General features: G+C 43.1%; 8 protein-coding genes across 13 annotated transcripts; 4 read left to right on the top strand and 4 right to left on the bottom strand.

The window, feature by feature from the left end:
• Positions 1 to 211: 211 nt before the first annotated feature.
• On the top strand, positions 212 to 2,013 carry LOC129593505 (uncharacterized). The gene is made up of 3 exons (XM_055489848.1): positions 212 to 724; positions 1,121 to 1,171; positions 1,560 to 2,013. Exons 1-3 carry the CDS (start codon positions 478 to 480, stop codon positions 1,706 to 1,708), a joined length of 447 nt encoding a protein of 148 aa, XP_055345823.1. The 5' UTR covers positions 212 to 477; the 3' UTR covers positions 1,709 to 2,013.
• Positions 2,014 to 2,182: 169 nt separating this feature from the next.
• LOC129593489 (glutamate-rich WD repeat-containing protein 1-like) lies at positions 2,183 to 4,548 on the top strand. 4 transcript variants are annotated; one of them, XM_055489823.1, is made up of 5 exons: positions 2,183 to 2,648; positions 2,724 to 2,992; positions 3,377 to 3,730; positions 3,859 to 4,056; positions 4,146 to 4,548. In XM_055489823.1, exons 1-5 carry the CDS (start codon positions 2,360 to 2,362, stop codon positions 4,449 to 4,451), a joined length of 1,416 nt encoding a protein of 471 aa, XP_055345798.1. In that variant the 5' UTR covers positions 2,183 to 2,359; the 3' UTR covers positions 4,452 to 4,548. The 4 variants fall into 4 exon arrangements, with proteins under 4 accessions (XP_055345798.1, XP_055345799.1, XP_055345800.1 ...); XM_055489824.1 differs by having other exon boundaries at positions 3,377 to 3,771; positions 4,146 to 4,402; XM_055489825.1 differs by having other exon boundaries at positions 4,150 to 4,402.
• On the bottom strand, positions 4,503 to 7,011 carry LOC129593498 (uncharacterized). Its single transcript, XM_055489840.1, has 4 exons — positions 6,235 to 7,011; positions 5,417 to 5,887; positions 4,944 to 5,138; positions 4,503 to 4,871 (listed from the first exon to the last, which is right to left on the bottom strand). The coding sequence occupies exons 1-4, from the start codon at positions 6,497 to 6,499 to the stop codon at positions 4,735 to 4,737; spliced, it is 1,068 nt and encodes a 355-aa protein (XP_055345815.1). The 5' UTR covers positions 6,500 to 7,011; the 3' UTR covers positions 4,503 to 4,734.
• LOC129593465 (uncharacterized) lies at positions 6,756 to 12,219 on the top strand. The gene is made up of 10 exons (XM_055489792.1): positions 6,756 to 7,347; positions 7,509 to 7,672; positions 7,806 to 7,979; positions 8,080 to 8,146; positions 8,250 to 8,344; positions 8,455 to 8,556; positions 8,627 to 8,711; positions 8,790 to 9,031; positions 10,193 to 11,185; positions 11,294 to 12,219. The coding sequence occupies exons 2-10, from the start codon at positions 7,634 to 7,636 to the stop codon at positions 11,909 to 11,911; spliced, it is 2,415 nt and encodes an 804-aa protein (XP_055345767.1). The 5' UTR covers positions 6,756 to 7,347; positions 7,509 to 7,633; the 3' UTR covers positions 11,912 to 12,219.
• A 95-nt stretch (positions 12,220 to 12,314) lies between these two features.
• On the bottom strand, positions 12,315 to 14,246 carry LOC129593502 (glucosamine-6-phosphate isomerase 2-like). The gene is made up of 8 exons (XM_055489843.1): positions 13,970 to 14,246; positions 13,809 to 13,910; positions 13,479 to 13,685; positions 13,266 to 13,292; positions 13,091 to 13,201; positions 12,960 to 12,982; positions 12,714 to 12,900; positions 12,315 to 12,649 (listed from the first exon to the last, which is right to left on the bottom strand). Exons 1-8 carry the CDS (start codon positions 14,091 to 14,093, stop codon positions 12,573 to 12,575), a joined length of 858 nt encoding a protein of 285 aa, XP_055345818.1. The 5' UTR covers positions 14,094 to 14,246; the 3' UTR covers positions 12,315 to 12,572.
• A 649-nt stretch (positions 14,247 to 14,895) lies between these two features.
• LOC129593495 (trypsin-3-like) lies at positions 14,896 to 20,891 on the top strand. 2 transcript variants are annotated; one of them, XM_055489835.1, is made up of 7 exons: positions 14,896 to 15,366; positions 15,472 to 15,722; positions 15,878 to 16,025; positions 16,100 to 16,132; positions 16,382 to 16,656; positions 20,373 to 20,404; positions 20,500 to 20,891. In XM_055489835.1, exons 1-7 carry the CDS (start codon positions 15,203 to 15,205, stop codon positions 20,719 to 20,721), a joined length of 1,125 nt encoding a protein of 374 aa, XP_055345810.1. In that variant the 5' UTR covers positions 14,896 to 15,202; the 3' UTR covers positions 20,722 to 20,891. The 2 variants fall into 2 exon arrangements, with proteins under 2 accessions (XP_055345810.1, XP_055345809.1); XM_055489834.1 differs by having other exon boundaries at positions 15,472 to 15,692; positions 20,247 to 20,404.
• On the bottom strand, positions 16,995 to 19,579 carry LOC129593492 (uncharacterized). Its single transcript, XM_055489829.1, has one exon. The coding sequence runs from the start codon at positions 19,048 to 19,050 to the stop codon at positions 17,659 to 17,661; it is 1,392 nt and encodes a 463-aa protein (XP_055345804.1). The 5' UTR covers positions 19,051 to 19,579; the 3' UTR covers positions 16,995 to 17,658.
• Positions 20,892 to 20,986: 95 nt separating the features above from the next.
• Positions 20,987 to 25,327, bottom strand: LOC129593510 (splicing factor 3B subunit 2-like). 2 transcript variants are annotated; one of them, XM_055489857.1, is made up of 14 exons: positions 25,078 to 25,327; positions 24,336 to 24,953; positions 24,147 to 24,268; positions 23,876 to 23,997; positions 23,735 to 23,813; positions 23,401 to 23,658; positions 22,923 to 23,225; positions 22,767 to 22,856; positions 22,357 to 22,569; positions 22,129 to 22,286; positions 21,906 to 22,010; positions 21,683 to 21,782; positions 21,358 to 21,531; positions 20,987 to 21,277 (listed from the first exon to the last, which is right to left on the bottom strand). In XM_055489857.1, the coding sequence occupies exons 2-14, from the start codon at positions 24,943 to 24,945 to the stop codon at positions 21,197 to 21,199; spliced, it is 2,415 nt and encodes an 804-aa protein (XP_055345832.1). In that variant the 5' UTR covers positions 24,946 to 24,953; positions 25,078 to 25,327; the 3' UTR covers positions 20,987 to 21,196. The 2 variants fall into 2 exon arrangements, with proteins under 2 accessions (XP_055345832.1, XP_055345833.1); XM_055489858.1 differs by having other exon boundaries at positions 24,336 to 24,980.
• Positions 25,328 to 25,420: the final 93 nt, after the last annotated feature.

A 25,420-nucleotide genomic window follows, 5' to 3' on the forward strand; every position in this document is an offset into this window, starting at 1 on the left:
TTGTGGTTAGTAACTTACTGGTATACGTAAGTGGTAACATGTATATACAGAGTAGTGGCCATAATCAGCTGTGCCGGTATGAATTAAATTCGGCGACATTCGCAGTCGCAGCTAGTCGGAAGATCAATTAGCATCCTAATGTTCATCTACCGACTACGAGTGTCAAAATACATATTGTACCCGTTCATAAACAAAAAGCTGAATAATCGAACTGATGCTAACCCTGCTTGTTCACTACGCGCGCCAAAGTTTAGCGGCACATGCAATAATATCATTATACGCTGTGGTAGATCGCGGTACTTCAGAATTTGTTAGCTTAATATTTTTGCTTTCATAATTCTTATAAACTCTCAAAGACAGCACAAAAAATTTCATCAGTGCCCTACTGTACTGTTGATCATACCACACGGTATTATTTAAATATATTCGAAGTCCGTCAAGTTTAACCATAAGACGACCTCTCCGCTTCTACCCAATATGGAACAACGACTTGTTGTAGCGCTAATGCTGCTCTTTATGGACATTACGTTCTGTCAACCAGTTCCTGAACCAATGCCCAGATCAGCGGTGCCAGTGGATGACCCTTCTTTGGAGTCACAAAACGATATGACGGAAACAGACGATCCTTGTTCCGAAAGGCATAACGTCCAACCCGGAGAAACATGCAACAATATAGCTGCTTTGCATGGTTTGAAAGTCGACCAGTTGGTGCTTTTGAACCCCGGTTAGTGCTAACTTGTAAATGCTAATAACAGTAAACACCCGGGCACGCAGTGGAATCAATAGTGGTTCGAGAAGTATTAATTGTGGCCGAAGCTGGCAAATATAATACTTCGTTACTTCCGCTACTAGAGTATCACTTCTGCCACTAAGTATTACTTCTGTTACAAAGTAGGTATCTACTTTTATTACTTCTGCTACTAAGTAGAGTGCAAGTACGTCGTATGTTGCAGAATCTAGAGTTAAAACTGCCTTGTATAAATATTCTATACTTATGCGTAATGGAAATTTTAAGTATTGTAATTACGTACGTTAGATGGAAGCACATTTACTCATATTATGCTAGCGACTACAATAGCCTTTCAGGGGTTTTCGGTGTCTCAATCCAAAATATTTGCAGGAATGGCATGCAGACCGTTCTTCTCCGGCATGAACCTATGCGTAGACCAAAGTAAGATATTATTACAATACAAAAAATTAGATGGCGCGCAACAGTGCTTGTTTGGATTTAGGGTTAGTCCGAATGATGTTGTGCATGTAAAGTGCATGCTTGTATCTATGCCGGCAGTATACGCCGGTATTAATATATATACTTATTATGTTACAGTATACAAAACGACTTGAAGCTTTTCTTAATGATTATTTAGCGTGATGTTTTTTTTTTATTTTTTTTACTGGTATTCACTTTAATAACAAGTAAGTATCACTTGCAAGTACAAACTGACTGTGAGCACCAAAACAAATTTAAAACAAAAACAATTCCTATATGCTTTCCTGTTCAAGGATTGATGCTTGTGTTTTTGTGTCTGCTGTTGATCGGCGCCATAAATTTTCTTCAGGAGCATTGGACGCAATTATGAGCGATGCAACGAATTCCCAAGGATTTCGGATGTTGAGCAGAGAAGAAATGGATTACAACATAGCCAACGCCGATTCGGCGGCCGTGCAAGGAGATATCAGCGAAACCGCCGGTTATGGCTACACCTAATTTACTTACTCGAAAATCATGGCCGACTTTCGACAACCGAGTTGTACTGCAAGTAATAGATATTTACAATTTTTGTGTCAGTTGTGTTGTGCAGATGAAGCAATCAATGGACTGGAATTAGAATGTACAGAACGAGAACTTATAATTTTATGTGATGTGGGATTTACGGCTCATTTACTGTACTGTATGTACTAATATAAATACTAGCCGGCTTTGGGCCAGCTACGGATCGCTGCTGAAAAAACCACTTCGTTGTAACCGCCTGGTGCTACTCGAATTCCGTAAAAAATAACACTTGTGATAAATGTTTATCTGAATTTCATGAAATAATCAAGCGGTAATACTCATATGCATAGTTAATATTAAAATGTAGTGTAAAATTAACGATTTCATTACGTAATCATACAACATACGGCTACTTGCATTGTCGGCATCTGCCTACTCCCGGGTGCATGTCGCATAGCATATTACATAAATTATTTCATATTTCAAGTTCTAGGGTAGGATAAGAATTTTCAAATTTTCCGATCTGAGGCAGTTCGTCTCATTTCTGCTTCTTGTGATCGAAAGTTCAAGCCCAAAATTGGATCGTGTATGGCGTTAATGTCCATCTAGAAATATAAAAAGGCAACAGACTAGTAATAATTAAAAATGACGGATGAAGAGATGGAGATTCCGGAACAGTCGGGTGATAAGGACGAAGACGCTGCTATGGAAGCAGCTAACAGCGAGCACACTACTTCCGACGAATCTGATGGTGAGGGGGAATCTGGTGACGAGCAGGATTATTCTGATGAAGAAGGCAACGTCGAAGCCGGTGAAGAACAGGAGGAAGGCCCAGCTCGTGTATATCTGCCTGGTGAGGCTGAAGATGCGGAGAAGAGCGGGGACCTGGTGTGCGATATGGCAGCGTACTCCATGTACCACACTTGTGGAACGCGTAAGTTCTCTTCTAAAAGTGCATTTTCTTCGATTCCTATTGTTGTAGAGTAATAAGTGGGTTACTCACACACAGTCCTTCCTTGCTTGAGTTTCGACGTTATTCCGGATAATCTGGGAGAGAACAGAGCAACGTTCCCCGCGACCTGTTATTGTGTAGCCGGCAGCCAAGCGGACCGTGCCAACAAAAATTCCTTACTCGTCATGAAAATGACTAATTTAACCGCAACAAAGCCGGATAAAGGCTCTGATGAGGAGAGCGAAGAGGATGAAAGCGATGACGAGGATCTGCCCGAATTGGAGTGTGCACAAATTCGGCACATTGGTTCTGTCAACAGGTTGAAAGTAAGACTAGAACTGCCATTTTGCAGTATTTTAGTTTTCAGTGTTTTTGGTTTTTCAATTTTTTAAAAATTTTTCTTCGTTATTTTTTCCGATCTGCTCGTCTATGCTTAGAATTCTTTAGTTGGTTTCCGATTTCTCAAAAAAAAACCTTTTTCTAACATTCTGCTTGAAAATTTTTCACTGTTTTGCTGAATTGGTGGGAAGAATGCCAACTGACTGTAGGTTAATGCTGTGTTCGAGCTGAAATAACTTCTGCTTTTTTAAATTAAAATATGAATATGACCATGGGAGTATTCTTAGTTACTGGTAATGAAAAATAAAGTATTATTATTGCAGAGCATTTGGCTACAGTCGAACAAGCTGATCGTCAAATTATTGTTGCAGTTCTGCCGAGTGGGCGAAATTCCTTTAGCTGCGACTTTCTCGGAAACAGCAGCAGTACATCTGTGGAATCTGTCCAGCGCACTGAACGCCGTGGATGATTCCCGTGTAATGAGCACCTTCCAGCAGAACTCACCGAAATATGCGCCCGTGTACACATTTTCCGGCCACAAAACCGAGGGTTATGCGTTGGCCTGGTCACGCGCCGCAGCCGGTTGTCTGGCGAGCGGTGATGCAGACGGTCGCATTTTTGTCTGGAAGCCTTCCCAGGGAGGACAGTGGCATATTGATGCACGGCCATATACTAGCCATTCGTCCTCAGTTGAAGACATTCAGTGGAGTCCCCACGAGCCGAACGTAAGCAGACTGGCTCCGGCTACAGCAATCGTTGCAGAATTGTAACTGTACATTTCAAACAAGCCATGGCTGTGATAACACGCTCAATTTTTGTACCCTAGTAGGTGGTTTTTCATTTTTAATTCTAGGTGTTTGCTTCCTGCTCTTCAGACAAAAGTATTAAAATATGGGACGTTAGAGAGAAGCCTAGCGCTGCATGCAAGCTCACAGCAACAGAAGCACACTCGCAGGATGTTAACGTTATCCATTGGAATCCTACTGATCCATTTCTCGTATCGGGCAGTGACGCTGGGGATATTAAAATATGGGATCTGCGCAGATTTACCGTACGTGTTTCAAAGCTTGCTAGATTTGTAATGAGCTATTCTGCATGGATTGCTCGGGAGTGCTGTAAACTCTGGTAACAATTTTCCAGACAGAAAATGCTGCTGTGGCTGTTTTCCGGCATCATCGCGGTCCCATATGCAGCGTTGAATGGCACCCAACTGATTCAACAGTTTTTGCCGCAGCCGGTGAAGATAATCAGTTAACGCAGTGGGACATCGCTGTGGAGAAAGGAGAAGACGAACCAAAGGAACTCGATGCTGTTCCGCCACAGCTTCTTTTCATACATCAAGGCCAGACTGAAATCAAAGAGCTTCACTGGCATCCACAAATTCCTGGTGTTGTTCTTAGCAGTGCTCTTAACGGAATAGATGTTTTCAAAACGATTAGCGTGTAAATTCTGTTGACGTAGGCTATCTGCGGAATTGGTTCAAAAATAAAATAAATGTTGGTCTTTATTAAAATGCATCAGATTTTTGTATCACATCGGTGTAGTGTGTGTGATAATTTCACGCTTGACATTCAACAACCACAGTTTCTAATGAAAGAAACAAGCAAAATAGCACACGAGATTCCAGCCTTTCGAACAAACATACGGTATTACATTTTTATATACACAGCTATTCACAAAACAGCTATTCACAAAAAGTTGTGCACCTCAGTCACAGAACAAGATTAAATTAAATCGCACTTCGTTTTTCTTGCTGGTTATTGCGCTGAACAGTATCTATCCAATTCATTTGACGTAGACTGATCCTTCCCTCGCGTGTAACCACATTGATTTCAGCAGTTTCCGTTTCACCCGGAGCAATTTCCTCTGCAATAACTCGCGATTAATATTTAACAGCAAATTCATAGTCAGCTGGTACATATATTACGGATCGCTCACGCTTAGAATCCATCGATACGTTCTCCGAGTCCACAGGGTACGGACTTTCTAATTTCAAATCCCCTCGTACAGAACTGTCCAAACCAAGGCGCACGTTGCCCTTAAGGCATTCCACTTTCAGGTTTCCGGTGCGTGCCACATTGGCCGAAAGATTTCCATGCCCCAGACTCGCACTGAGGTCGCCTTCAATAGAGCCTACCGCAAATAAAATGTCGAGCATTAATAACAGAAAACCAAATAAACAGTGCGAATGAAACTGAGCAAAATGTACATAAGTTATTCGTGGCAGCAAGTTTGAGTGTCCAACTACTTTTATTAAGAAGACACACAAACTCTGCCGGCTCTAATTACCAATACTGTTGTCAAGATTTTACAAACCGGTAGAGAATACTCGTACATAATTCCACAAAAACTAGGAAACGTTTCACAAGAGCTTCAAATCAAAGTGCCAAAAAAACCGTTATATACTTCACCTATATCAACATTCCCATGAGTGCTCCAAATGTTGACATCTTGTCCTTGAATATTGTTGGCAGTAATATTGCCGTGCCGGCTGGATAGCTGCACCGTATCACCGTAGATTGCTTTGCAGTTTATCGGTCCTTCAAATGTATCAATTTTCACCACAGACCCCTGTAATCGGTCTGCCCGGACGAATCCGGCCACGCCCGTTTTAATGGAGACATTCCCTGTAAGGTTACCGGTCACCTCCACTGATCCGTTATTGGCAAAAATGCTGGCCTTTTTCGTCTTGACTTTATGCAAATGCACGGAACTGTACTCGGACGATATATGACATTCTGTTGGCTCAACACCCGTGATTTTTACGTCGGCGTCGCCGTTTGCTGATATATCCAGAGCCAGGTGGTTTGGGATTTGAATAGTGCACCCGCAATATTCTGCATGTTCGCCATTTGTGCACGATAAGCTGACTACCCGAGAGTCTGCAGAATTAAATGCACAATATCGAATTAAAAGAGTGCAATCCACAGTCCCGCACCAACTAGTATGTGATGCCGGGTAGTAGTGGAAATTGGCAACTGCCAACTGTGACAACGCAGCAATACACGTAATATAAATATTATGTACACTTGTACAGTAGGTCCTGCTTAAATTTAATAATGTTTAGTGTTGGACAGCTGACGATAACAAATTGTGAGAATTTCACAGCAAGTTAATAAAAGCCGCAACTTATAAATCATGTTATCATGTATCGTGTACGTAACGCCATAATATTAGTAAACCCAATGAGTGGGTGTTTAGTAACATTGTGGTAACAATCATTTATTACCATTTCCTTTGGTCGGAATGAAGTCAACTTGATGCTTTTCAACGAAACATCCACTGCAGTGCGAAACCACCACCCGATCGCTGTCCGGATATTTCGTGTGGTCCAGTGCAACGATTTTTGGAGAACAGTCCGATACTCTCAGCTGCAGCAATCCGAAGGGTTGAACTGGGAATTCGGTTTGCTTTGATAAAACCTTTTCCGCGATTCGCTCCGGCATACGGCGAGTGGCGGTGGCTCGCAGGAACATGGCAACCGATTTATGCATGGTTCAGCTGCCGTAGTATGCTGCTAAATGCTAATGCGCCTGTAGCAACTCGTAAGGGATAAGCCAGAAAGCCGATGGCCGTGCGAGATCAAATGCAACTCAGCATAAGCGGTTGATAGCAGGAATCGCGCCAAACCCAAATAACGAGGTCAGACTATGGCAAGATTCTCGGACACAGACAATCGAAGGCTTCGGGCGATGGAACCCAAGTAGCACAACACTAGCAACAGCTGATCAGGCGGTTATCACGCACAGAGCACGAGGGTGCTATTTGTTGCGCCCCTTCTCAGGCCTTCTGCCCTCCAACTAAGAGTATAATCGTCAGCCGAAGATTTACCGCAGTTTACATCTCTCAAAGGAGGCCGACTCACAAGACAAAAAGATGGGATACTGCAAACGATATACAGCACCGTCGTAGGATTTCTAAATAAACATTATTTTTATTTTAAAAAAATCTTAAAATCGCTCTTCGACCCTGATTCCTGGTCCGGACACATGAAAATTGCTACAGTGATAAGTGATAAGTCAAAAAGCTACGAAATTAACCTGCTGTACCTGCAACTACCAACCGCTGGTCCCCGTTGTTTAGTTGGCTATGAGGATACCGACACCCCCCACGGGAGACAGCGGGCTGTAAATAACGAATGTTTGAATTCTTTCTGGAACTTCGGACCATTAATGATTAAAAGTGACTTAAAACTGCAAAACTGTTTGATACCTTGATAATCTTTTTAATTTTTATGGTTTCTAGTACTTACCATCCAATTGTGACTGTGCCAGTTTTAATCTTTATCTTACGTAATTTTTGTACGAACTTGTATGGAGCACGCGAATACTAAGCAAAGTCAGTATGTGCAAGTAGTCGAACTGGCGAGATACACCGACGAACTGGGACGAAACTTAAAGCTCAGCTCTTCGCCACTTGCGCAAGTGGCGCTGTTTCTATTCGTTTGCGTTTCTAGAGTTGTGCTTAATTCAATACCTGGACAGTTCTTTGTGGTTGTTGCAGATTGCAATAGCGGGGATTTGTGGTTGACTTGATTTGAAGGGGCTTGCTGGACTACTCCGAGAGAAATCTGTGATTCACTGCATTGGCACCTTTGTCAGTGCTTGAATTGACCGCATTCCTTCGTCATGGAAGAATACGGCCCGGATTCCGGTGGTCGGCAAAAAGTGAGTCATTTGTCGTTTATGTTTATTGAGAATATAAGGTGCTTACTAAAATTTGAAAGGGTTTGAGTGTGCGAGGATCAAACCGTTTTATTGATTTGCAGAGCCGATAATTCATAATCGTCATGCATTTCAGAATACTGTGATTGTGAAGCCCATTCTAATTGGTTGCAAATCCAAGAAGCTTCCGGCTCCCATTCCCAATCCATATGCCGGCCAACCGAGTAGCTCGGGTACTTCACCCGCCGGCACCAATGAAAAGGACCACACTCACAACTGGACGCTGTACGTCCGACCGTACCATAACGAGGTTAGATTTAAATACTGATTTTAAATCACAATCTCACTGAGTAAGAATTTGAGTGAAGAATTCCTATCCAATTAAATTATTGCATGTTAATGGTCTGCAGGATATTTCCGAATGGATAAAGAAAGTCCAGTTTAAGCTGCATGAGACATACCCTAATTCTGTACGAAGTGAGTGAACCTCGTTTAAATATTCCTCGTTCCAGCTGCGGGCAAATTTGTGCTTCTTATTCACTTGAAATTTGTTACTTTGCTTTGAATAGTCTGTTTTTAGCATGCACATCCACGCCTTACGAAGTGGAGGAGACTGGCTGGGGAGAATTCGAGGTACAGATCAAATTTTTCTTCATGGATCCCAATGAACGACAGGTGGGTAAAGCGCTTTAGGGTTAACTAAAATGACAAAATCGTATGCCCCTGGGCCCTGAATATAACTTTCGGCATTTCCTAGTAATTTTTTAACGCGTTAAGTTTTGCAGGTTACCGTGTGGACCGTAGTGCGATTGTTTAAGAAGGAAACGGATCATCACTTAGTTGAACTTCCGGACGGCACATTAATGTCCGAAGTCTATGACGAATTGGTAAAAAGGGCAAATTTATATGTCAAGTTGAACTGTTGATGTGCTACGTAGACTGACAGCGATCTTCTAGGTCTTCATGGATCCATCTGTGATGATGATCGATTATCTCAGTAGGACTAAGATTTGGGGATCCGATTACAAACCGGAAATTAACTGTACGATGCAGAATCGTACTTTGAATAGTCCGCGTAGAGGAATTTTTATTTAAAATGAATTTGTTCGCGGCTTTGCAGATGACGTAAAGAAACAAGAAACGCTGAAGAGTATAAGAAAAGCGCGTGAGCGTATTACGCCGGAAATACAGGCATTGTCCGCGCAATACAAAACCTACAAAAATTCTTACGCCAGTATTGTCGCACTGTTGCGGGGAGAACCACTTCCAAATTTCCGTGGCTTAAGTGCACAGCAAGTGGAATCGGAGCACGATGGTTCGGTAGCAGCCAGTTCTCAAGAATCTCATGACGCTTTCAATACAGATTAATGGCAGGGAGAATGGTTAATATAATCTGTTTTCGGCGACGGCCGTTTCCCTAAACTCGAGCAACCGAAAAGCAAAATTGTTTTGTTCAGTTGTATTGTTACTACATTAATAGTGATCTACGTTTTTTTGTATCTGACAGGGGCAAATGCACGCGTAGATTTGGCTTTTGTTAAAGTGTTTGAAATCATCATAAATCATCATAATGTGGATAATGCATGAATAGGTAGAGTACTTGATTACTTACTACCCAGAAAGAATTATGAAAATTTGTTTGTGTTAGAATAATTATAAGCGCAGCAATTTGATTTGGTAAAGAATACACAGAACTGACGATGAGTTGAATCTTGAGAATTAAGCGCTGTCGCAGTATTTTGGTGGCATTTTAGCATACATTTATACGTACTTCTATAGCTAGTAGCTAGTAGCTACAGTAGTATAGCGCGTAGAAATACAAACAGTAAGCAGGTACCGGCATACTGCGCGATATTTTTCTATTTGACTGATGTAGTGCTGCGGCATAACAAGCGAGAGTCAAGCGGGCGGCGGGTTGTTCAACAAACATGCCAAGTTTAACGACCAATGAAGTGGGTTTTCCACGCCTCATAAATATGGCATGCTCAATAATCATTGGTGTAACTCGTAAATAGGGCGAAGTGGAGCTTTTTTATCCTGCAAAAATTCGGTGCAACCTGGCAGAGGCAGCTGTTTTTCAGAGATTGTTGTTGATCTCTGATTAAAAGTCAAATTTGGCATTCGTTTACATTTTCGTTTTTCAATGTTAATTTAATGTTATTTAAGGATCTGTAGTGGGGTTCATTGGTTATGTGACGAAGATTGTGCGAATTCGCTTAAAATCTTTTGATCAGACTTTAGCCAGGTTAGCGCTTATCGCGAGGAAAGCCACTGTGCAATCTTGTAAGTTCCTGTTCATGATAGTTCATCGCTTCTGTTTAATTACTGCTCGTATGAGTACTTAATTAACTTATACAGTATACACGATTGTGCGATCAAGATTTGTTCCTCTGGAAATTGGGAGTTGTTGCGTATTTCTACATAGAGAATCGCTGCTTAAAACTGATGAGGTGATAGGTAAACAGTTTTCCTTGTACTTGCAAGCGATTGCCTTTGCAGATTTACATTGAATAGACAGAATAGTCACACAAAATGGGACGTCGCTCGAAGGGTGTTTCTGCGGATCCGCCAGGAAATCGTACCCTGCCGACCACCACCTTCCAAATCCTACCGCGTCTTGATAACCTGGGCGGTCTGCAGACTGGCGGCCTATCCATGGTAGCGCCCAATCTCGGCCAGTTGATGTTGGGAAAAGTTCCACTGAATCTCAATCTGAACGATATCACCGCCCAGCTGCGCCAACCCGCTGCGCCCTCCCAAAAGATCCTCCTGCCCAAACTCCCCCAGGGGATCCGACCCCCGTCGAAAATCATCCTCCTAAACGGAAAAGACAGCGGCGGCAAGATGAAGGTGCAGATCTTGAACACCTCCCGTACACGCGATGGGTTGACCGAGGAGGAGCGCAAAAAGAAAATGCTGACGGGAGAGATTAATGTCCCTTCTAGTATTCTACCCAAACCCAATCCGGTGTTGTTGCGTCGTCCCAAAACACTGGTAATGGCCGATAAGGACGGCAATCTTAGTGTGACCCAGCAGGGTTTTGGTTCCGTGCCTAAAGTGGCGATTCCGCGTTGTAATCCATCACCCAGTAAATCTCCGGTGTATAGACAACGGCGCATCGTCTCACGCCAGATTGATCACGATACGGACGCCGTGGATGGGTTCGATAGTGAGGATGAAGTGGTAGTGGCCAACCAGTCCATGGACGAAACCGAGTGTTTCCTTCCACCCAACGACATTGACATTTCAGAGCCGCAGATGTCAGAGATGCCGAGTACATCGCGAGTATCTTACAGAGTATCGCCACAGTCCATTGTTATTTCTCCCAATCGACTGTACCCGAGGGCGGAATTCTCCAGTACACTTCTGGGCGGCGTTGGCCAGGTGCTTATTCAAAATTTATTTCCGGTGGCACCTTCGAGACCACCCAATCCGGATGACTTCCGTCCTCCCAAGCGGCGGAAATTGTTGAAAAAGCCGGAAAAGTTTGATGCAATTGAGAAGGATCTGAATTTGGTAAACATACGAGTACATGCACAATCATTTTGTTATAAAATACGACGATATCGCATGGTTGCGCTTTTTGCACAATTTTGATGGGCTTTCAATAAAAGAATTTTTCAGGATGAATTGAGAAAATACAAGAAGAAAGGCCGACCGAGTTTCCTGAAGAAATCTGCACAGAAACTAATTGAGGAAATTAAAAATGACTGTTTAGCGGTTGCCTCGGATGGGATAAATTTGAAATGTCTAGCCTGCAATTGTCTGCTGACCAAAGGCGGCTGGGGATATCCGCGCCAAATTCTCAAACACCTGCAGTGCATTAAATCCCACCAGTCACGGTATGAAATCTGGAAGCACCAGAAGGAGATGGATCCTGGCATGGTCGACAATGTCATTCCCGAAGTTATTCGCACACGTGGCCGGTACCGCAAAACACCGTTAGATTACATGGCAGAATTTAAAAATCCTTGGTTAAACACATCGTCCGATGGACAAACGCTGCGCTGCGAGGCCTGCAATCTGGTGCTGCTGGATATTAATACCAGAGAAGGGAAGATTCAGCGTACGGACGTCTATCGCCATCTTTATTTGGATCAGACACACGCAAATAACATTAAGTCGGTGGAAACTGAGGGACAAAAGGACACCAGCACCATCGAGATGGAAACTGAAGCACTACCCGATGCTGAAAGTACTGCGTTATACACAGTACTGTCGAGCGGCCTTTCGGGTGAATAGAGGTTTTGCAGATCTGAATTATTTAAGTTTCAGTTTCATAAATCGCTTAGCAAATTATTTGGATCTAAATTCTATTGTTGTAATTTCCTCGGACTGCTGTCGCTTTTTCACAAACGGTTTAATTCATTTTCACTATGGTGGAATCGATTAAGCCAGAGATCGGCTTGTGATTCGTAATTGCTAATTAGTGAAACAACGCAGTGGGGTCATGAAGCCAATCTTGTGAGTCTGTGCAGTGACCCTTACAGAATTTTGGGGGTTCATTTTTCGTTGCACAAAATTATAAAATAAATTTTTTCGAATTTCACTCAAATAATTAATAAGCAGTAGTGTGGGGTCTGCACTTATATGCCAAGTTGCCAACTGCTGAGGTACTTCTATGCATCAAATGTAGCTGTTCCAGTAAGGCCAAAACTTTATCACGGACCGCGGGAACTGGGAAACAAAGAACTCTTCTGAAACGCATAAACAATCCTGCGACCGACAAGCTCGGCAATAAAGTTGCAAAACCTGGAATCACATAGGGAAACATGGCATGATATTAGAAAAATAACTACTAAATTTCTCTGGAGATTGCTGACTAAAATTCTGAATGACAAACAAAATTCAGGAAGGCGGGGAAAGCAGCGATATAACGGTTCAGGATAATCGGTGTCCATCCTTATCCTTCCGTTGAGAGCTGCTTGGACAGCGACAGTTCTTCTCCAGGACGATGATCAGCTACCAACTGATTATGGACTACAACAACACAACACATCAATGCCAACGAAAAATGACTTAAAAATACAAGACATCGATGTACCGTGAGAAAGGCCTTTGAAATACTTCACAGTCTTCACACGCAGTTCCATTGTGGCGTCCTCATCGCATAAACACAAGAAGCATGGATGCATTTGGAACGCGGAAACCGTCCACATGTGATTCACACCTTCTTCGATGGCTTTGTAAAGAGCGAAGGCTTTATGCGCACCGGTAATCAAAATCAGCACCTGAAGGAGTACAGCATCTAGACCAGCAACTGTCATATCGCTGTTAGACGACAAATTACCTCTCGAGCATCCATCACAGTGCCTGAAATCACAACCAAGGTAAACACCGAAAACGATTTACCAGCAAAAAAATTATGGCCATAAATACCAAAATGAAATCACTATTTAGAAGATCAAATGTAATTCTTACCGACACCAACAGTCAATGCCATCGTCGGCACTTTTTTCAGATCGTTATCGAAGAAACGTGCATTAGCAATGATGGTCTCCTGCGCTAGTGTCTTCACTCGGGTGCGAGAAACTGCAAAACATCAGACGAAAAGTGCTGATTCGGTAAATATTTCAGAAGACGAAATGCATCATACCCAAGCTTGATCCAGGCTCGTTGAAAGCTGCAAATTCATAGATTATACAATTTTCCACAGAAAATACAGAACTTTTTTTCATTACAGAAAATGTGGGAAAACAAACAGAGAAAAGTAGTTAACGATTACGTATATGATTATACTCATACACTAGCATTTAAAAGGAACACACTGTGACTTATGAATTTTTAAGCTTCTTAAGCTAAAACTAACCAATATGCCCGTCAGGACCGATTCCCCCAATAAACAGCTCAATGCCTCCTGCCTCCTTGATAGCCATTTCGAAGTGCTCACATTCCTCAATCAGGTTAGGAGCATTGCCGTTCAGGATATGAGCATTCTGCGGATTGATATCGATATGCTTGAAGAAGTTGTTAAACATGAACGAGTGATAGCTCTCCGGATGATCGCGAGGTAACCCTAAGAAAATTCCAATAAAAAATACAGCACACAATTTGCTGCTCTGGTAACATAATTATTCTTACACAATCATGCATGTGACACTTGTGGGACATTATGCAATGAAATTAATGTGGAACCTACCTACGTATTCGTCCATATTGAACGTTTTGACGTATTTGAAGGAAATTGTTCCCTGACGGTGAAATTCGATCAGCTTACGGTACATGCCAAGCGGTGTGCTTCCTGCAACAGCATACGGACCGTGTAAAAACGGCCTACAGAAACAAACTCAGATCGACAACCTGTCGGAAGACCCAGAGTGAAATATTTGTCCGGACCAGGAGCGAAATCCAAAATACGACGACGAACATACTTGGCTGCCCATTCAGCCACTGCGTTAACATCATCCAGAATAACTAACCTCATTTCTAAACTTCAATAGGAAAGAAAATAAACTAATAAACTTGCCAGCAGTTAATGAAATTAAGTTTAAATGATTGCAGGCGAAGTAATTTAAATGTTATTTTCAATTTTGATCAAAAGTTTTCGTTTCGCTGCGTGTCAGAAATGCCAGCCAGGGCAGGCTAGCAAGTTACCAAGTATTAACAGATCAAAAACCACTTATCAAGACTAAGACGTATTAACGGATCAAAAACCACGTAAGTGGGCGCCGTTAGGGGCTTGGCTTTGAGATGCCTACAGGAAAAAATTACCAGCGTTTTTTTCGTGTGCCGGCAAATACGGATTACATATTTGGTGGCAATACACAATAAATGCCGTGCTGAAATTCGATAAAACTGGACATTTTATTAGAGAATTCGCTAAAATAATAGAGTGCTGTATACAAAACGATGCATAAGATATAAGATGATAAATATGAAAATTAACGGAGGTAGGCGGTAAAATTATGTTCGCTTATGGTAAAAAAATCCCGCGTCGAGCTCGCCAGCATATAAATATAAGATAGATACGAGTACCGGTAGATGATTCGCAACTTTAATTTAATAATTATTTGAAAAATAGTGCACGATGATACACAGTTTAATGTTGTAAAATTGGCACTGTTCTACATATTACAGTATTGTACCTCCGTGTAATTAAGAAAACGTGGCAGGAACTTGATTAAAAGCGCCTGTAGGTGTAAGCGATTCTCACTGCAGACTGTATATCGTGCATTCCAGCTTACTTGGCATGAAATTTGTTTTAGGTCGCTTTGGGTTGTCTTTGCGATATCATTTCACAAAACACCATTCGTAATAAGGAAGTGATAGTGAGAACGTTTTAACTATGGTTGGAATGATACCACTAATCCACGAATGACAAGACGATTTTTTTAAATTCAAACGCTTGTGATTCAGCTAATTAAAGCGGTTGTGCACGTTGTTAATAGGTCGGTTCAGCGGCTGATTATTGTTAGCAAAAAACCCACAGTTAGTTATTGCCGTCGATGCGGTTGTCCACTAACCTGTTTTCCAGTATTATTTTATACTAGCTGTGGACCTGTGGTGAATCTGCATTTTATTTTTTTGTAATAAATGACACTCATCTATTGGTCAAATTGTTTTCTTCCTGAATTGATGCGACAAAAATTCGGCCGGATGCGGATACATCAACATGCTACCTGTATTTCGTTAATCTTGGGAATTGCGTTTAGCAGTTTTAAAACCGATGCCAAAGTGCCAAATGCACGAGCCGGAAGGTAAGAAAATCTTCTAGCTTGACGCTTGCACGAATTGCTGCTTATTTCAGTATTTATGTATAACAGTATAATAACACTGCAACAAAATTTGTGTTTATGCGACAGGAATAATGAAAACGTGACCAACATCCACAGGACACAGGAGATCTCAAAGCCCTCCAATTCTTCATTAAACTCCTCTTTTATATCCGCTGTCGATTCTGTTACTATCATTTCTACAGTCACGCGCCCTTCCACATCCTCTCCCTTTATAACGGAAAGTAGCACGAAGTCACACAACAGCATTTTGTCTTCCACATCAAGCAACTATACCTATTTACATAAAGGTAATTCATCTGGCGGTTTGGTTGATTACGGTACGTACACGATACTCGCAAGATTTGTTGGTAGCGAATTTTGTATGGAGCCCTCGGGGAAATTATATGCATAATATGTGCAGTATAACAAAATCATATCGGATAATAAAAACAACTGTAATAATATTATTTTAATCGAGACTTTGTTAACACAGTTTGCGGTACAACCCCGATGCTATGGGAGCGCATAATTGGGGGCTTCACAGCTGCGGTCGGAGAGTTTCCATGGATGGCTTCGCTTCGCAAGCGCGATAGCTACAACACTTCCATTCATAAATGCGGCGCGACATTGTTACATCCAGAGTAAAAATCATCTCTACTCTGTAGTTCAGAACATTGTTTTAGATGATTATCAATGTCGGCCTTGTTATTTGCAGATGGATCATCACAGCAGCGCACTGCGCATACAGGTAATAAATAAGTACAGACCAAAGTCCTGCAACTGGACATAGAATTACTGTTGTGAATCTAATAACACGAAGCAAGAACAGCTCTAAAATCATTTGCTACTTTTAAAAGTTTAATGCAAAGAAAGCTGATTTTTTATCTTTATCGGCCACCAGATGCCAACTCCTGTCCGTTAAAAACCTAATAAATAATACTTTCAGTGGAATTATTGAGAATTAAAATGTACCTCTACTTACGATTACAGATTTTAGGATCCGGAAGCGCCGGATGGTGATACGGCTCGGAGCACTGGATGTCGATTATGATGACCAGGCCGATGATTCGCTATCGTATGTCGATGCCAGAGTGGCTTCGGTGAAAATCCATCCAGATTTTGATAGCGTAACGTTTGAGAACGATTTGGCACTGCTGAAACTGAGCGAGCCGGTACGCTTAGCTCCCAATATTGTGCCAATCTGCCTAGCGCCATTCATGGATTATATTGGCACTTTCGGGATGCTAGCCGGCTGGGGATTGACCAACCCAGGTATTCTTTAAAATTCAGATATCGCTTATGTGGTCGATCTTACACATTTCTGGCAGTAAAATAGCTTGTTAGCCATATAGAACCTGTGCTACGATACCGAATCTGGATTAGCGTTAAAAATCGGCGTCGCACTGCCGCATTTTACATATGTTGTGACCTTTCAAGTAATATTGTGTGATTCAATCACTTTCTTCGAACAAAAATTTAGTCTTGTTAATCGTTATTTAGTTCTGTTTGCTGAAGTTTATTAAGAGTATTAGTATATCTTAATGCACTGGACGCTCAAGCTTTAAATATTGAGCGGAAATTTCAATAAACCTAGGGCACATATTGTAACAGTGGCCTATCTGGCTACTGTTCTAGTGGGGTGGCGATCAGCCTTTACCACGATTAAACGGCTGTTGGTGTGAAAGGTGGCACGGCCGGCAACGATGCTGGCCGAGGACGCTCTTACAGATGTAACGCAATTACACAGGTGGCTCCGATTGGGATGACGCTAGTTCATCCCAAGCGGTCAAACGCAACAACGTAACTCAAGGCATGTTTAATGACAAGGGAATCAAGAACACAGCAAGGTTGTAAGCAAGGGTTTCAGCAAGAGGAACAATCAAGTAGATGCAAGCTGTAGCAAGCTGAGCACAAGACTGAATTCTAGAAATTCAGGAGAAAGGAAACTAGCCGGTAACGGGGACACAAATTCATAACGCGATGGAATGAATCATAACTGGGCGGTCTTATCGTTCGTACAAATACTATCGCTACATCCCTCACGGTAGCGATGAGATATACTTGTCTCATCAAGACAACAAAACGAAAGACGTAGGAAAACAGGAAAACAAAGCGTTAGGAATTAGTAAACAATAGAACACAATGGTCCGGGATGATCCTTAACGTACGGCGTGGTGGTCCCTCACGTTGAACTACCACGAGAATCCATCCGGCGATCGGAAGGATCCTACAGTCAGGTTCCGCTGAGAATGTCCGGGATTGGGAAGGGGTCCCTCACGGTATCCGGAAATTTTCCGCGTTCTTCCGGCGGCGTGGGGAGGGTTTGGGTGTATCGGCAAAATTTAATGTAGCTGTAGGTATGTTTAGCCTGTGCGGGTTGCTAAACATCATCTGATAGAATGGAGAATTGCTAATATACTCCAGTGTAGAATTAAGACCATCGACTGTAAGTTCGCGTTTAGCCGGTCTGGGCGATAATGTACTCGGAATCTCTGGATCTGTGTGACGTACAGCCACTGAAGCAAGCGTCTGTGAGGATTGTGCGGTTGCTTCATTGTCCTGTCTGCACTGTGTGGGGGCACATAATGTACTCGTACTGTCCGCATTAATATGCGATAATTTTTCCAATAACTGCATTCTGGCTTTTGTTTGCGGTGTAATATTCGTTTCGGAATCAATCGAGCAATTTGGCACAGTTGAAGTCGTAACATCGTTGACACAGTTGTTAATGTAAGGCGTATGAGGCTGAAACAATTTAGCTGTACCCAGATTTTGGCGTTGTTCCGTTAATATTCGTGAACATCGTGCTACGGAAGCATTCACACGATCAGCGTAAAATGTACTTTCAGTGATAGTGTAAAATACGGGAGGGATATACTCATGTCCATAAGGACCTCCCTTTTTATACTCGTTCAACCTTTTGCCTTGTTGACTGTTCCAGAAGGAATTTCCCTTCCGCCATACCATCTGTTCTACAAACCCATCGTATTGTTTTTGAACGTTGGCCTTAATATCGTCAGGGCAAATACGCGGTATAGTATGCTTGTCATCGCAGCTAAAATTCTTACATTCGCCATACGAATGGAAAAAATCACAACATTTCGGGCAAAATAATTTTCCGTTATTCAATCTGTAACTGTCGAAATCTATGTATTTCGGATGTACCTTTTTACTTACGTCGAAAGTTTTGCGATTGTAATATTTCGTGTGGTCACGCTTACGCAAATTACAGCGATATCGCAAAGAATAAGGTTCAGTGCTGCGCGCACTATCGGGCGTGTAACTGCGGTACGGCTCACGGTAATATGTCCGATCGCTCTCGGACGAGTGATTGCGAATTTCCCGGTAATGTGAACGCTCCTTTTCATTACTGTAAGTACTTTCACGCGAGTAGGGACGGTGTTGTGAACGATACCGTTCTGTACGTGCACGGTCACGGTCTGCACTGGGCGACCGGCGCTCTCTGTAATGTTCACTGCGTAAGTCATTGCGGCGCGGGCTGGATGACCGGCGGTTATCTGAATCGCTGGAATCACAGTAATATTTGTGGCGATGGTTGCGATAATGTTGTGCATTGTCGGAGGTTGAATTGGGACTGAATGCGCGTCCAGTTTGGTGCGTACGCTCAGTGGCCGCACCTCTTCGCTGTGTATTCCCAAGCATCATGTTCTGTTCTGCAGCTCTCTTTAACTGGGCGTTAGTATCTGTAATTTTGCAAGCCGGTTGGGGAAGGAATACAGGCTGGACAGCAGACGTTGTTCTTGGGCTGTATATGATTAATTTCGGCAGGGAAGACGCGCTGGCAAGCTTATCTTTACAGTGTTATAATATAGACGGCTATGTTAATAAATCTGCTGAGATTCCACTGAACTGTTGGACCGAGACCAGTAATGTTTTCTCTGAGCTCAGGCAGTCTCTTGTGTACTGCAGGGTGCAGACCAGGACGTTTTGGCGCGAGCAGACCAAGGCGGCACAGTGGCGCCGGGTGAACAACGTTAATGTAACGGCCAACGAGAGCACAAACAATTAATTTCAACAAATTTTACCAGTTAATGTAAGCGCACGTAATTTTAATATTGTTACAAAATGATGGCATTAGAACACGTGTTAAAATTAATGTAATCTTCGCGAATGTAAATCTAGTGCAAGAAAACAGCAAAATTTGCAAAAACAGTGTTAATATATGCGCACTGGATGTTTTAGATATTAAGACCGAATAAGGCAAAATTCACCGGTTACAAATTGCACAGTCAAAACTCACGAAGGAACCTCCACTGGTTCTTGTGGGAAGTTGCGATGGTATATAAATCGCTGATATAGGCTGCAGGCGTCCAGGCGGTATGGTTCTTTACAGGAGCGCCATGTAACAGTGGCCTATCTGGCTACTGTTCTAGTGGGGTGGCGATCAGCCTTTACCACGATTAAACGGCTGTTGGTGTGAAGGTGGCACGGCCGGCAACGATGCTGGCCGAGGACGCTCTTACAGATGTAACGCAATTACACAGGTGGCTCCGATTGGGATGACGCTAGTTCATCCCAAGCGGTCAAACGCAACAACGTAACTCAAGGCATGTTTAATGACAAGGGAATCAAGAACACAGCAAGGTTGTAAGCAAGGGTTTCAGCAAGAGGAACAATCAAGTAGATGCAAGCTGTAGCAAGCTGAGCACAAGACTGAATTCTAGAAATTCAGGAGAAAGGAAACTAGCCGGTAACGGGGACACAAATTCATAACGCGATGGAATGAATCATAACTGGGCGGTCTTATCGTTCGTACAAATACTATCGCTACAATATCTATACTGACTATATATAATGAATATAAAAAACGTTTTATTTCAAAAAATAATATTTTATTACAGACGATATGGTAGGCAGTTCTGTGCTCAAAAAGGTATTTTTGCCAATCGTGAATACGACACAGTGTGAGCAGTGGTACGATACTGCTGGCCGCCATCAGATCATACAGTCTGAGTTCCTTTGCACAGGATACCAATACGGTGGCCGCGACACTTGTCAGGTACGTAGTGATTTGATAACATTTCAGTCTACCATACCTATCAGGGATGCCTTGACTTGCGAAGAGCTAAAGAAGTTTAACAGGTTCTTTTCCAGGGTGACTCAGGTGGACCTTTAGTAAAAGAGATTCACGGCCGATGGAGCTTGATCGGTGTAATTAGCTGGGGTATGGGATGCGCTAGGGCCTATCTGCCCGGTGTCAGTACGTTCGTTCCCGTATACCACCAATGGATAGCCGACACAACTGGCGGTAGCGTAACTTTACCGGATTTTTTTAAGAAATATCAAACCAACTTTACGCTCACTACTTCGAAATAGAGCATAACTACATGTATTACGAAAAACGAAGTAAGCGATTAGTCGAAAGTGGCCCAACAGCACTGCTGCGATTGTTTTGTAATTTGTAACAGCTAGCGCTAGCTAACATTGCTGCGGTTGTTGCATTCACCTTAAAAAAAGTTCAACTTGAAAGGATTATTTAGAAAACGTTCACCACCTGCATTTTCTGAATAGGAAGTTGGGAACGTATACGAAATTTTGTATGATTTTCAAAATTTGTTGGATTACATAAGTTGACACAAAGTACACTGAGTTATATTAATGGCAACTGAAGCGAACATGAATACCCACGGGCCACAGTTGAATAAAACAAAAATCTTCCACAGCATCAGCCAAAAAAATGGATCGATACGCTATAAACGCTATGAAGAGAATATAACAATTATTACTCGTACATGCAGGAGTATACACAATCTCTGCAAATAAATGCAGTGACAGAAATTACATGAATCCATTAAAATTTGAATTCCTTGTGTTTCTTCTTGGAGCTATCGCTGGTGGTTTCTTTTTCTTGTTGCTTCTTCCTTTTGTTTGTCTAAAATTAATAAAATAATCAGCACAGTTATTCATTCATATTGTTCGGCATATCTTCTACATATCGCGTTTCCACTCTACCTGTCGAGCTGCATGTTCGGCCACCATATCACTGAAATCTTCTTTAGCCAGCTGACTGCGCTCTTCCCGTACACGTTGATCGTATCGCGCTTGGAGCGTTCGTTCGTCCAAACCTCGCTCCAAATCTAGCGGATCCAGCGCTACCTGAATGCCTTCTCCAGATTTTTTGGCTCCCTATTAAAAAAGGGAAAATCACAATTAAAAAAATGCTAACCATAATGCATGCAAAATACTAACGCATTTATCACGATTCTATTCAATTAAATACTTAATCAACCATAAAGAAAAGTAAGCACTGTATAGATCCTAACATTTCGTAACTTACTCCAGGAAGCTCATAAACATGAGTAGATCCCATAACCGCGCCTCCAATCCGATCGACTTTCTTCTCCGGCAGCACAGTGTACAGCTGCTGCACTTCATCGCTAGAAAAAACCGATAAGTTAGCTGAATGCTGGCAAATTCTTTCGCCATACCAAACAATGTGTACTTAGCTGCACACAGCATAGCACAATTAATTTTCATAACACATCTTTCAGATAACTTACCCAGCTTCCATTTCCCGTTCAATTTTTCTTTTACGAAGCTCAATAGAGTCCGGCGTTTCTAATCCTGCTGGAACGGATGAAGCCCCGCCACTAGGCGTGATCAGCCTACAGGAAAAAGCTACGATGACTTTTGTAGTTCAAAACCCATCACCACATAAATACTTTCCCTCCGAATAGCAAAAACGGCGACATTCAATAAACCATGAAAGTACATTTCGCTTACCCCTCAAGAGGCGTGGCTAAACCTGACTGATCGGGTTCAGTGGGGGTTTCTTCCGCGCCGCCCTCTTCCGGCTCGGCCTCTTCGTACTCTCCGACTTCCTCTTCAGCCTCCAGTTCACCCCAAGGGTCTTTTTCTACGTCAGCTTCCGAAACAAGCACCTAATGTAAGCGTAACAGAGTTTGATTGATCTAATCTGCAAAAATGTCGGCAGTAGTTTCTCATACTGACCACTCCGGCGCCCAATGTCCCAAAAACATCACCGTACAGAGGACGACCAGTTTCATCCACAGGTGGTTTGCCCCACCCACCGGCATGATAGCCAAACGTGCATCCTTCGGGAATGGGAGCATTCAAGCCGGGAATTTTCAGATTCGGATACGATGGTGGCGGACCGTAGCGCTGCATGGCAATCAACCAGGGCGGTGGGTATTTCTGTGCATTCTGAAATAGAGACAACCAAATAGCTGATAATTTCATCAACGAATTGTGATACTTATATTTTAACTCCGGAAGCAGTCACTACCGATCAGATATTTCAATAATTCAAAAGTCCCAAAACTGATTTTTGCAGTTGCAAAAAAAAAGAAATATACTCTAAAATTGTTTTGAGAACCCAACAATTTCCCGGATATTTTTACCGGGCCAACAGGCATCCCGAGGGCTATCCGAAGATCATCCGTCAGTTCACCAGGTTTCTTGTCCTTCAGTTTTGTTTCAAACTCTTTGCCCTAAAAAAAACAACGAACAGGAATAGAATTTTTGCAGACTGCGGTCAAGCGTACACTATGACGTACCTCGTAGTACAAATCACCATGATGCGTCATTTTCGGCTTGGTTTGCCAGCGGAAAAATGCATCGTGCAGTTTCTGGTAATCAATTTCAATTTTTCCCATTTTCGGACGGACCTTCTCCCTCATTTTAGCTTTCAAAGTCTTCGTGTCCTCTTTTTCCGCTACGGCCTGTCGCATTTCCATAATTCCCGTGCGTTTGATAAATTCCGGCAGACTGAAGGGAGGCTTTTCGAAACCACGTTTTCCTTGAAGGTATTTGCGCTTAAAGCACCAGTGTCTTGGCACGGAAACAGTGTTCCTTACAGACTAAAACAAGGGATACGTACTGTAGGTGTTATGTGTTACCTTATACGTAACCGATTGTACAAATTTTCTCAAATCATTCATTTCAATTAAAGCTAGGCTGTTCCATTGCTGACTGGACGAATGCAACCTCCGTGTGTGTATTAGTATCAATTTCCACTACATGTAAAAAACACACCTTCAACCAGACCAGTAGTTTAGGATCACTGGAAGTGACATCGTGCATTTCTACAACATCCGGTCTAGAGACAGTCTGCTTCAGCTCGGCCACGCTCATACGATTCATTTTCCGCAACTTTCGACGGGACATTTTGGCTTCGTCCTTCTTCTCTTCTTCCTCCTCGGCTAATTTAGGGACTTTTCGTAACGATACCTTAGCGTCCCCTTCTTCCGATTCCGTAGCGTCTTTATCAACACCGTTCTGAGCAGTCTCCAACTGCATCAAGCGATTAAAAGGTAAATTAAGTCGATCATCTCGCCATTTGACCGAATACATAGATTTCTACACTTACACTGAAAGCTTCAAAGACCTTGCAGAAATACGCATTAGTGGGATCTTTTGTATCCAGCGCTAGTCTCTCTTCCACGTACCTGAAAAAATAATAAAGAAATAAAAACCCGACGCGGAGTGTATTGGTTAAATGGCACCATACTCGATATCCACTCCGTGATCGTCTTCAATTCCCGAATCTCTTGATACGGGTGAATCATCTTTTTTCGTTTTGCGCTGCTGCTGTCGCTTCTTTTTCTTGTTTCGTCGTCTCTGACGCGCGGCCTGTTGTCAAAAAGATACAGATGTTTCGATTAAAGCAAAGCAAAACCTAAGCCTATTGTACCGAACAATATACATTTAACAAATTTCAAAACATTTTAGGAAAAGCGAATTTTCAAGACAACCAACCACTGTAAAGACACTTTCTTTACCTTATCTTTTGCTGATTCTTTTGAACTGCTGGGTTCCTCCTCTTCTTGATCCTCCCAGTTACTTTCACTGTCGTCAGCTGTTCCGGTCGCTGCTGCTCGAGGGGCAGATGAATCAGTAAAGGCTGTAAAAATTCAGATGACAAAATGTATAAATATGATAAACTGGGTATAAGATCATCCCTCACGTACACATATCTTCCTTAACACCCAGCTCCACAGCACGGTCCTTTTTCAGCTGGAACACGCGATCGAGTACCGCAGGAACCATTCCACGAGACGGCATGGCCCGTCGCGGTTGCATTTGCATGGGGAACGATCCGTCCGACGGTTGCATCCCCATTCCCGGCGGCCCACTGTGTGCCCCGGGGGGAGGAGGGAAATTGTGCCCCCCAAAACCCCCAGACTGTCCGAAGGGTGTCAGACCCGGTGGCGGACGCATTCCTGCTGGCATGGGCCCGGGCATCGGAGGTGGTCCCATGCCTGGAGGACGCTGCATGTCCATGGGCATCATCCCCGGCGGACGTGGGGGAAACATATTGGGGGGAGGGCGCATGGGGGTCATATTGGGTGGTGGGCGCGGCGGCGGATTGAACTGAGGGGGCCCGCCGGGCGGAGGCATGCCGAGATTCGGAGGTGGGGCGTTCATTCCTGGCGGGGGCGGCATGGACATGGTGCCCGGGGGGCCGGGTTGCGGGGGCATCCCGGGGGGAGGGGGCCCGGGCATCCGAGGCATGCTGGGAAAGCCAGGAGGGGGAGGCATCATGCCCATCGGGGGGCCAGGTGGCGGAGGGGCCGACATCGTGGCTTCTGCAGGGATTGGGAAAGATGGTCGCACTACCGCATAAATTATAACACAAGACTCGATCAGGGATTCAGAGAAGAGAGTGTGTCTTCCCAGCAGATAAGAATCGTATTCAGAGGAAGAACATACCAAGGTTCCTCAACGCCACGCTCAAAGCGTCACAATGATCTCCCGAAAAGGTAGTTCCAAAACTTACACAGTGAATACTAATCACACTTTAAAATGGTAAAACGAACCAGTGCCACAATCTGCACAATTATCGAGGAAGTTATATCTGGATTCTGGAGTAGATCCGATTCCCAGTGTACGAGAACTTCGCAAACTAGAAAAATAAGATTACTGTATAAGAAAAGTTGAAAACGAAAACTTTTCGCTTTGCCGTTTGCTGCCTTGACGGCAGGCATTTGTGTTTGTTCCGTAGCTCTGCGCTCTGGCACGACTGTTACGTATAAAGCAACTTGCGTTTACAAGT

Source organism: Paramacrobiotus metropolitanus, unplaced genomic scaffold, assembly GCF_019649055.1.
Source record: "Paramacrobiotus metropolitanus isolate TYO unplaced genomic scaffold, Prichtersi_v1.0 Parri_scaffold0000062, whole genome shotgun sequence".
NCBI classification, from domain to species: Eukaryota; Metazoa; Tardigrada; class Eutardigrada; order Parachela; family Macrobiotidae; genus Paramacrobiotus; species Paramacrobiotus metropolitanus.

Bases quoted from the DNA above. Each gene is read 5' to 3' on its own strand.
- LOC129593510 (XM_055489857.1), bottom strand. From the start codon at position 24,945: ATGTCGGCCCCTCCGCCACCTGGCCCCCCGATGGGCATGATGCCTCCC. The intron at 22,287-22,356 runs GTCAGTATGAGA...CGCTTACATTAG, and splicing joins GGACATTGGGCGCCGGAGTG to GTGCTTGTTTCGGAAGCTGA. The intron at 21,783-21,905 runs GTAAGTTATCTG...GGTTTTTTCTAG, and splicing joins GAACGGGAAATGGAAGCTGG to CGATGAAGTGCAGCAGCTGT.
- LOC129593465 (XM_055489792.1), top strand. From the start codon at position 7,634: ATGGAAGAATACGGCCCGGATTCCGGTGGTCGGCAAAAA. The intron at 7,673-7,805 runs GTGAGTCATTTG...CATGCATTTCAG, and splicing joins ATTCCGGTGGTCGGCAAAAA to AATACTGTGATTGTGAAGCC. The intron at 8,147-8,249 runs GTGAGTGAACCT...GTCTGTTTTTAG, and splicing joins ATACCCTAATTCTGTACGAA to CATGCACATCCACGCCTTAC.
- LOC129593498 (XM_055489840.1), bottom strand. From the start codon at position 6,499: ATGCATAAATCGGTTGCCATGTTCCTGCGAGCCACCGCCACTCGCCGT. The intron at 5,888-6,234 runs GTAATAAATGAT...TTAATTCTGCAG, and splicing joins CATTCCGACCAAAGGAAATG to ACTCTCGGGTAGTCAGCTTA. The intron at 5,139-5,416 runs GTGAAGTATATA...TATTTGCGGTAG, and splicing joins TCATGGGAATGTTGATATAG to GCTCTATTGAAGGCGACCTC.
- LOC129593502 (XM_055489843.1), bottom strand. From the start codon at position 14,093: ATGAGGTTAGTTATTCTGGATGATGTTAACGCAGTGGCTGAATGGGCA. The intron at 13,911-13,969 runs GTTGTCGATCTG...ATGCTGTTGCAG, and splicing joins CACTCTGGGTCTTCCGACAG to GAAGCACACCGCTTGGCATG. The intron at 12,650-12,713 runs GTACATCGATGT...GTGTTGTTGTAG, and splicing joins TTTCAAAGGCCTTTCTCACG to TCCATAATCAGTTGGTAGCT.
- LOC129593492 (XM_055489829.1), bottom strand. From the start codon at position 19,050: ATGATGCTTGGGAATACACAGCGAAGAGGTGCGGCCACTGAGCGTACG.
- LOC129593489 (XM_055489823.1), top strand. From the start codon at position 2,360: ATGACGGATGAAGAGATGGAGATTCCGGAACAGTCGGGTGATAAGGAC. The intron at 2,993-3,376 runs GTAAGACTAGAA...TTATTGTTGCAG, and splicing joins GTTCTGTCAACAGGTTGAAA to TTCTGCCGAGTGGGCGAAAT. The intron at 4,057-4,145 runs GTACGTGTTTCA...ACAATTTTCCAG, and splicing joins GGGATCTGCGCAGATTTACC to ACAGAAAATGCTGCTGTGGC.
- LOC129593495 (XM_055489834.1), top strand. From the start codon at position 15,203: ATGACACTCATCTATTGGTCAAATTGTTTTCTTCCTGAATTGATGCGA. The intron at 15,693-15,877 runs GTAATTCATCTG...TTGTTAACACAG, and splicing joins CTATACCTATTTACATAAAG to TTTGCGGTACAACCCCGATG. The intron at 16,657-20,246 runs GTATTCTTTAAA...ATTTTATTACAG, and splicing joins CTGGGGATTGACCAACCCAG to ACGATATGGTAGGCAGTTCT.
- LOC129593505 (XM_055489848.1), top strand. From the start codon at position 478: ATGGAACAACGACTTGTTGTAGCGCTAATGCTGCTCTTTATGGACATT. The intron at 725-1,120 runs GTTAGTGCTAAC...AAATATTTGCAG, and splicing joins GTTGGTGCTTTTGAACCCCG to GAATGGCATGCAGACCGTTC. The intron at 1,172-1,559 runs GTAAGATATTAT...AATTTTCTTCAG, and splicing joins GAACCTATGCGTAGACCAAA to GAGCATTGGACGCAATTATG.